Raw genomic sequence first — 9993 nt, 5'->3', positions numbered from 1 at the left:
CCCCCATATTCCCAGCGTCTAGAACACTGCCCTAAATAAATGGTTCTCAGCTGTAAACCTGGTTTTTATCAAAACCACCTAGTGATCTTAAGATAAATTAAGATTCCCAGCTCTACCTCCCCACATCCCACCAATTTCTGATACAGTAGACCTGGGGTGAGGCCTAGGAATCTGGAAATTGACAACCTCCTCTGGTGGTTCTGACATGCAGTCATGCTTGGAAATTACTATTCTAAACGGAATAGGAACTCAATAAATATGGTTGGAAGTAACATTTTAATTTCATGAAGTAGAATTCATTTCCTAATTCTTTAGAGTTCGAATCTGCTGTAACTGCATCCTGTGACAGAACAATGCACTAATGTACGAAAGTCCACAAAACAAGCATCCTTTATTGCAGTATTACAAAACACTTTCCATTTTGGCAATATTTTACAACGCACTTAGCTTCAAGGGTTGGGAAGGAGAAGGTTGGAAACTAAGGGGGGATATTTCAATGGACATTTCTAAAAGAAAAACTGTCCCAGCCCTCCCACCCAAATAAAAATCCAAATGTCACTTAATTTCACTATGCAAGAAGAGGCCACGAGGAAAGCAGCAGGCAAAACTCTGGCAATTTCACTATGGATCATGTCAGAGACAAAGGAACATTCAAAACAGTCATCAGTATGGTCGGTTGCGCTGATCATTTCTGTAGTCGTTTCTAGGAATGAAAAATAAAGAGCCAGACTAAATTCTAATTTTCTACCAAGGGGAAACATCAGACACTTCTTCAGGGTGCTGGTGACTGGCATCAGCTTGACAATTTCTATAAGAATGACACCATGCCTAATATATTTCTCTGCTCCTAGAAGGTGCTTACTAAATGTCTAATTTATCAGCTTTAAGACACACAAAGTTCCTAGAAGCCCTGCTATCACTAACTCTCTTAAGAATTTTTCCATCTAGAATAAGGACTCTAAACCACTGTGGTATTTCAGGTCAGAGACTTTACCATTCCAGCACTCTAAAAAGAAGAGCAGTATAGTGGAATAAGCAAGCAAACACTTTCATGTAAGAATTCTGGACCTGCCACTTATTATGCGATCTTGGAAAAGTTACTCAACATTTCTAACTCTGTAAAATGGGAAGTACATATACCTCTGGGGTTGACAGAAGGACTAGAACTAAAGTATACAAAGACAATTTCACAGGATTTGCCACACAGTAAGAAGTGTTTAATAGATGATAATTACTAAGAGCTAACAATTATACCGTGATTACCATGGCCCCATGGCATGGCATGGGTACCATGTCAACAGCTGTAACATAATCTAATACAACCCCACGAAGGAGATATCATTAGCCCCATTTTACAGATGAGAATACTGATGCTCCAAAGGGTTAAGTAACTTATCAAGCAGCTAGTAAGTGGTGGAGCCAGGATTTGAAAGAAGACAGTCTGTCTCCAAACTCTGTGCTCTTAACTACATGCTTTACTAATTCTTGCTACCCTATATTGTCTCTGGCACAGTAACTGAAGTTATTTTACATCACTGGTTATTCAACTTTTTCTGCCTCTACAGCTTTCACGTGCACAACACACTCCCATCAGTACCACCAGTGATTTTCATCTGGAAAAGGTATAACAGAATCTCCAGAGAAACAACTGCAAAGTAGCACATGTGATTTGAAAAAGCACACTCCTATAAAAGGTGTGCTCTCCCCTCACTTAGATTAAGAATCCCTGATTTACATACAGTTTCAAATCATCTCTCAATCTCAATTATCTTCAGCTATGAGAAAGAATACACACACATTTACCTACATTCATCCAAATATAAAGATCATGAATAAGAATTTCCAAAACAAATTTTAGGAATTGCTAAGCAGGAAACTAAACGGATCTTCTCCGACCTAACTGAAAGAGTTGACAATGGGAAATTCAAGTTATAAAAAACTGGACAAGAAGAAAATGTGATGAAAAGGGCTCAGACTCTAAAATCTAAGAGCAGTGAGGTAGAAAGGTTAGCATGTACATTCTAATACCCACCTTCCTCCCATTTTGCCTCCATAGCCACCTCGGTCTCCTCCGTAGCCACCGCCACTCCTGTCTCCTCCGTAGCCTCCACTTCGGTCCCCACTGTAGCCACCACCACCACGGTCTCCTCCGTAGCCCCCACCACTTCGCTCTCCTCCATAGCCGCCGCCTCGGTCTCCTCCATAGCCACCACCACGATCCCCCCCATAGCCACCTCCTCGGTCCCCTCCATAACCACCCCCACTTCTGTCCCCTCCATAGCCACCCCCCCCACTTCGGTCTCCACCATAGCCGCCTCGGTCTCCACCTCTGCCCCCACGACCTCTGTAGCCCCTCTCTCCACCGTAGCCTCTTCCCCGGAAATCTGCAAGGCAGAAATGCAAACTAGTAAGGCCAGCAGAATAATGGAAGGTCTCCTTAATGCCAGTCAGAAGACTAACAGCATGCAGATGCTGTTAAAGGCTGACCCACCTCCTCCTGAGGGACGAGAGTCCTCTGGTCTGGGCTCATTGCACTGATTGCAAGAATTCCTTCGAGCAAAGTTCATATTTCCACATGACCTGAGAAAGGAGGAAAATAAAATGCTCAATAGTTTCCAATGGATTCAGAACCCCGTCTTGTACCTGCCAACCCCAATCCCAACTCTTACATCCACCAAAATAAATGGTATACTTACGGATTAGGGCAAACCCAGTCCCCACTTTTGGGGTCTCCACCTCTCCCTTGAAAGCCTCCACGGCCTCTATATCCTCCACGGCCTGGGGGAAGTAAGGAGTGGGGAGGAATCAGTAGCAGACATTAACAAAGGAAAAGCATCAGACGAAAGAACTAAGAGCAAGTGTTCATCAATAACTGGGCAGCCCCCCCAAAATTAACCCCTTATGGCAGGACTCCATAATTCTTTGATTTGGGGCTTTACTTATTTAGTCAATGCAGGAGATGTGGAAGAAGACCCCAAGGCACACATTAAAGTGCAAATGATGCACTAAAAAACTTCGAAGTCCACTTTCTATAATGGCCCCCTTAGTTTGAGAATCTCAGTGATAAAGGTTAAGTCAGAAGACATATTCCAAATTTAAGGAATTAGACACAATGGAAATGAAAGAGTTGCAAGTAACTATCAACATATCAGGGAACTCCCAAACTGGTCAGATTAACTACCTAATTAGGTATCATTTAAACAACTGCCTCCTAATGTCCAGGTGAATAACAAACTGCTTTATATGGCTTTCCAAAGAGATTTCTGGAACCTTCTTCCACCACTTTCTTAGCTATTATGACACCTTATTTACCTAATCTCCTCACTTTTAAGATAGAAGGAAAAAGACCGATAGGGAGAGAGAAGTAGTAGCAAATTCACACAATAGGGACAGAACATGGACTCAAATCCAAACCTTCTGTGTAATACCCAGGCCTGTGAGCAACAAGTATTTTACCTCGTCGCCCACCTCCACTTCCACCTCCTCTCATGAATTCAGGTCTTCTGGTGGCAAAGGACACTTTAATGATGTTGCCATGGAATTCTTTTCCTAAAAAAAAAAAAAAGAAATGGTTTTGCAGAAATGCTATTCTACATCCCCACCTCTCAAAAATATAAAACTGTCTTAGAAATTTTTAGTTTCAGAGGAATAACTGACATGTCCTCACAGAAATTCAAACACACTAGTGTTCCAAAGAGTCAAGGTAACTGTACTAGAACACGACACAATCTACTGAATAGAGCAGATCTGTCACAAGGAGACAGTCATTTCTTACTAAGCAAAAAAAAAAACAAAAAAAACAAACAAAAAAACACATCTAAAATTTTACATGAAAAAGCCAAGTACAGAACAATGAATGTAGTATGCTACCATTTCTTTTTTTTTAAAGGGAATGAGTGTGTACGTGCATGCATGTGCACACATATGCCTGTCTATACACTGCTTATTGTGCTTAACTCTCAGTAGGTGAAAAGGTAGAAAGGAAACTCATTTTTTACTATATATTCTTGGTACCATTTGAAATGTTTTTTTACCTTAGACAAGTAGTATCTTTAAAAATAATGTGTGTGTATGTGATTACTTATATACATGCATACATACACATATTCTGCTGTCCCAGGGCCTTAGAGACAGAAATTTTCTGTCTTTATATTAAATAAGAGAACTGACATATAAGGAAAAGGTGCCCAAGGAGTCATAAAGTAGTTATAAATCCAGGAGTCTTAGCACTCTCACCAAAGTCCTAATTGTTGTGACTGGCAACCTTCCACAATGTCAGATGGTATGACAAGCACTTTTAAATAGGAAACAACCCATGGATCAGTATTTTAAAAGCTGTAAAAAGACCTGGTGAGAGCTGAACTATGGAGTTACTGTTAAGAGGCTCATTTGCCCTATGGGGGAAAGGCACAATAATTTTTTAACATATCATAAGCTATGACAGTTTTATGATTCACAGAAACTATGACACAAGCAGAAAAGTGAGGGAGAATGGACCTAGCCTTCAAAAGCAAGGTGACGGGGCCTGATTAGGGCAAAAAAGTAAAGAAAATGGAGGTGAGGACAGAGTATCATAATCTCATCTGTGAAGAAATAAAGAAATGCCATTATGTCTTACAAGACACAGGTGCAATAATCTTGGAACTGGAAGGGACCACAAGTGCCTGTCAATCCAGCACAGTTTAGCACTTCACAGACAGTGGTGCTAGACTGCCTGAGTTTGAGTCCTGACCCTGCCACTTATTCTGTGATCTTGGAAATTATTTATCTTCTCTGTGCCTGAGCTTCATCATCTGTAAACTGGTAATAAAAGGGTACATCTTACAGGGTTACTGTGAAGATCAAACTGAGTTAATGCACATAAAGTTCTTACAACCATGCCTAGCTCATAAACACAGTAAATATGCAGTGTTAGTTATTATTAAATTAGGGTACAACAAAAACAGTGAATTTATAATAACATGGGGAAATGACTATGTTAAGACGTTAAGTGAAAAAAAGCATGAGACAAAACTACATTTGGAGTATAATGATAAACTATTTTTAAAAACTGGAAGGAAGGGGCTTCCCTGATGGTGCAGTGGTTAAGAATCTGCCTACCAATGCAGGGCACACGGGTTCAAGCCCTGGTCCAGGAAGACCCCACATGCTGCGGAGCAACTAAGCCCGTGCACCACAACTACTGAGCCTGCACTCTAGAGCCCGTGAGCCACACCTACTGAGCCTGCCTGCCACAACTACTGAAGCCAACGTGCCTGGAGCCCATGCTCCGCAACAAGAGAAGCCACCGCAATGAGAAGCCCGCACACCACAACGAAGAATAGCCCCCACTCGTTGCAACTAGAGAAAAAAAGCCCGCACACAGCAACAAAGACCCAACACAGCCAAAAATAAATAAATACATTTATTTATTTATTTATTAAAAAAAAAAAATCTGGAAGGAAAAGTTAATACCAGTAGTTGTCTCTATGTAGAGAACTATGGATGCTTTACTCCTTTCTTCTACTCTCCCATATTTTCTTATTTTCAGGGAGAAAAAAAGTCTTACTGTTTCTTCTAAGTATGTATTTACATTATGTTTGAAGGGAAATTAACCTAAATTTAAAAAGAATATAGTCAACCAGGCCAACCCTCTACATCTCTATCAGGGTGGCCTTAAGCACAAAGCATGACATAAGGAAATATTTTAGACAGAGTTCATCTCATTTCTAAAGGTATGTAAAAACTCTGGCCTATATTCTCAATAGAATATCTAAAAAAGTAAACATGAAGATAATCACCATCTACGAGAACATATTTTGACTTCAAGACTAGAAGACATTTATCCAAACCACACGTTGAAACGATACGAATGAGGGACTTCCCTGGTGGCGCAATTGGTAAGACTCTGCACTCCCAATGCAGGGGGCCCAGGTTCGATCCCTGGTCAGGGAACTAGATCCCACATGCATGCCGCCACTAAGGAGCCCATGTGCCGCAACTAAGGAGCCCTGGAGCCACAACTAAGGAGCCTGCCTGCTTCAACTAAGGAGCCAGCAAGTTCAACTAAGGAGCCCGCCTGCCACAACCAAGAGCCGGCACAACCAAATAAATAAATTTAAAAAAACAAAAGAAACTATACGAATGAGGTATACCATCAAACCAGTCAATGGCTGCCTTAGCTGAAGGAGGGTCATCAAATGATACTGTTGCCTCCCCTTTTGGCTTTCCTGTGTCCTTGTCTGTGTACAGATTTATCATTGGTTTTCCAGTCTTCTTATTTGTCTGAGGAACAAACAAGTGGGTGTTAGTATTTTAAGAAAAAGTGATCATGAACCACATAGATAATTAAAATTTTATTTTTTAAAGGAATTTACATATCCATACTACAAATACTAGCAACTTAACAAAAATGAAGTTATCAGGGGCTTCCCTGGTGGCACAGTGGTTGAGAATCCGCCTGCCGATGCGGGAGACACGGGTTCGTGCCCCGGTCTGGGAAGATCCCACATGCCTCAGAGCAGCTGGGCCCATGAGCCATGGCCACTGAGCCTGTGTGTCCAGAGCCTGTGCTCTGCAACGGGAGAGGCCACAACAGTGAGAGGCCCGCGTACCACAAAAAAAAAAAAAAAAAAAAAAAAAGAAGTTATCTATAGGTTCTGAAAAGGAAAACTCTCTAAAATACATTAAGTGAAAACCAAACTATAAAAATGATACACAGTATATACTGTTTTATCTATGTATAATTTCTTTAAACCCACAAAAAAAGAAAACATAGATAATGCTTCATATAAATATATACCTTGTAAAACTAAAAAAAAAAAAAAAAAGACTGGGAAGAATGTTCACCAAGCAAATAAATAAATTACCATTAAGGCATACACACTGGATTTTGCTGGGAAGGGAGTGGAAGACAAGAACTGTGTGAATTTTTTACATATTTCATGCGTAATTAATAATTTCTTAAGAAATTTTTACTCTCCAAGGAGAAAAAAAAAGTAATTCCATGGACACCAAAACAAGAGCAACTGCAAACTGATATCAGGCAAATGCTTCAATCTACTAACACTGATCTAAATGCTTTCTAGTTGGAGATGAAAATATATGCATGAAACAAACAGTGCACAAGACACTGAAGTACAATAACGTTATGAAATAAAGCATTATTATATTGGGCAAATATATAGCAGACATTAAATACCAACAGAAAAAGTTGTTAACTTGGGTTTTCATATGTTGGCATTTCAGAATATAAAAATGTTTTCACAATTTCATTTGGTTCTCACAATTTTAGGAGCTAGGCAGAGACTATGTTTAGAGTCCTAAGATTGAAAGCCAAAGCTGTGGAAGGCTGTGGAAAGGTAAACACAAGCAAGGAATAAAATCTTCATGTATTTAGCAAATTCAGCAAAGGCCTACAGACATGGGTGAGCATGTGCATCAGGGAACTTTAAGAGACAAGCCTTACTGGAGTATGGGCTTATTATGTAACCTATGTATCTTAACCAGAATATGTTAATAATTATGAGATTTTCAACATAAGCCAATTTTTTACACACCTTGATAATTCCTATTTGTTTAAAGAACTCCCCCACTTGATCTGTAGACACACCCTCCCCAAGTCCTTGTACAAAGATTGTGTTGTTATCTGAATTATCAGATTCTGAATCTATGGGGGAAAAAAAAACCATGATTAATTTTACATATTCCTTAGGTTTACTAAATCCTGTTTAGTAATCAAGAATAATAATTTATTATTCAATATTCAACTATTTCTGTGACCAAAAGGAAAAAGGACCAATATACGAAACCTCTTAGATAAACATGCAAAGTGGTCATAACAGTTATTTGGTAGGTCAATTCTCACAACTAAACTTCACGTAAAGTGGATCAAGTCCACACTATATCAAATACATAGACCAATTAAGGGAGATCTTACAAATCTCACTCTTCAGATTCAGATACAGGACTCAAGCTCAGGAAGAGATGAAGTAAGTTAGTATAAAGTAGCATTCCTTTCTTTGGAGAGTTTTAATTCTTTCTGGCTAATCAATACTTTTAAAGCTTTCTAGTAGAAAATTGCCCAAATCTGACACTTTGTACTTCCAAGCAAGCCAAGCAGAATTGCTGGTTTCCCATTCATTGCAATAAGCTTTATATATACCAGAGGGTAGGGGCACCTTGACACACACCTTACCTTACATGCACACTTTTGGATTAGTATAACAAAATAAGAAAGATGCACAAAAATTCAGTCCATCAAGGGATAATTCAGAAATTGCCATCCATAGAGAATACTTTAGCATCTTAATAAAAACAAAAGTTCTGATTTCAATATATATTAAAAATTTGGGGGGGCTTCCCTGGTGGCACAGTGGTTAAGAATCCACCTGTCAATGCAGGGGACACAGGTTCGAGCCCTGGTCCGTGAAGATCCCACATGCCACGGAACAACTAAGCCCGTGTGCCACAACTACTGAGCCTGCGCTCTATAGCCCACAAGCCACAACTACTGAGCCCGTGTGCCACAACTACTGAAGCCCACGCACCTAGAGCCCGTGCTCCGCAACAAGAGAGGCCACTGTAATGAGAAGCCCGCGCACCGCAACGAAGAGTAGCCCCTGCTCGCCGCAACTAGAGAGAGCCCGTGCACAGCAACAAAGACCCAATGCAACCAAAAATAAATAATAAATTAATTAATTTTTTAAAAAATTTTTGGCTCAAATAGATTTTTAATCTCTACATAACTTTCAAAAGGCTCCAGGCAGCCTTGAATTTCATTTGAAAATATAAAGGCACATGAAATTAGTGGGCACTTCCCTGGTGGCACATTGGTTAACAATCTGCCTGCCAATGCAGGGAACACGTGTTCGATCCCTGGTCCGGGGAGATCCCACATGCCGCGGAGCAACTAAGCCTATGCGCCACAACTACTGAGCCTGCGCTCTAGAGCCCGAGCCACAACTACTGAGCCCACGTGCTGCAACTACTGAAGCCAGCGCACCTAGAGACCATGCTCCGCAACAAGAGAAGGCACTGCAATGAGAAGCCCGCGCACTGCAACAATGAGTAGCCCCCGCTTGCCACAGCTAGAGAAAGCCCACGCGCAGCAACCAAGACTCAATACAGCCAAAAAAAAGAAAGGCATGTATAGAAAGAAAGATGTTTTGTAAAAAAGAAAAAAAAAAGAAAAGAAAAGAAATTAGTGACCTCTGCCCAGAGTGAGACAATTCTCTCATATATGAATTCAGGTTTCTTAGGCCCACTGAGCAGACTATCAATCCACTGTAATATTTTCTTAAACACAGCTATTCTACTTCTAATTCCCCAATCGTACCAATTCTCTCATACTTGATTTGCAGTAATTAAATAAATAATGCTAATTAGCAGTACAAAATCAAGTATTTCTTCACAAAAGAAAAAGTAGAGAGCATGAGAAAGCACAAACATAGCAATTTTTCCTAGCAAACTTTCCAATCAATCCCCCTGAATTTTTCTTGCTGGTACATCTTTAGAAGTGAAGCTCCCTGGTTCTGGCAGCATTATCAAATTAAATCTTCCTCCTGTACTAACTCCTCCAAACACACATACTTTTCCTTTGAAAAAATGGAAAACTAACATTCTCTTAATGGCAGAGTCACAAGCTACCATAAACCTTACCAGCATCTGGTCTGGGTCCATAATCCCTGTGACCTAAGGGAAAAGAAAAAGAAAAAGAAAAAGAAAGCTATTTTAGGCAACTCATAAGAAATCATTTAAAAACAGTAATAATAACCAAGGCATGAAAAGTCAATACTTCCAAAATCCTTGTAAGTAACCATCACAGACTTACAAAGTAAATATATAAATTAAGTTTTATTAAAAGTTTAAGAAATCAAGATGAATGTCAATATTCCCTTAAACTTGTCCCAGACGGCACCAGCCACTTTGGCATTACGCTAGTATCACTTTTGTTAAGCTCTGGTTGTAAAGGCTGATTGGAAAACCCTAATAATTTAAAAACACCATGTTAGC

General features: G+C 40.0%; 1 protein-coding gene across 2 annotated transcripts in view; it reads right to left on the bottom strand.

Annotated features, from left to right (window-relative positions):
• Positions 1 to 372: 372 nt before the first annotated feature.
• TAF15 (TATA-box binding protein associated factor 15) overlaps positions 373 to 9993 on the bottom strand; it is a 30231-nt gene continuing 20610 nt past the window's right edge. For both annotated transcript variants that reach the window (XM_059048635.2, XM_067020880.1), the window contains exons 9-16: positions 9640 to 9672; positions 7539 to 7648; positions 6135 to 6264; positions 3457 to 3549; positions 2697 to 2778; positions 2492 to 2580; positions 2033 to 2384; positions 373 to 703 (exon numbers count right to left, since the gene is read on the bottom strand). In XM_059048635.2, the coding sequence (XP_058904618.1) occupies positions 664 to 703; positions 2033 to 2384; positions 2492 to 2580; positions 2697 to 2778; positions 3457 to 3549; positions 6135 to 6264; positions 7539 to 7648; positions 9640 to 9672 (929 nt within the window). In that variant the 3' untranslated portion in view covers positions 373 to 663. The remainder of the gene's footprint in view (positions 704 to 2032; positions 2385 to 2491; positions 2581 to 2696; positions 2779 to 3456; positions 3550 to 6134; positions 6265 to 7538; positions 7649 to 9639; positions 9673 to 9993) is intronic.

The sequence above is a fragment of the Kogia breviceps genome, chromosome 19 (assembly GCF_026419965.1).
Source record: "Kogia breviceps isolate mKogBre1 chromosome 19, mKogBre1 haplotype 1, whole genome shotgun sequence".
In the NCBI taxonomy this organism is placed as follows: domain Eukaryota; kingdom Metazoa; phylum Chordata; class Mammalia; order Artiodactyla; family Physeteridae; genus Kogia; species Kogia breviceps.
Note: the sequence above shows the minus strand (reverse complement) of the source record. Positions and strands in the feature narration are given on the sequence as shown.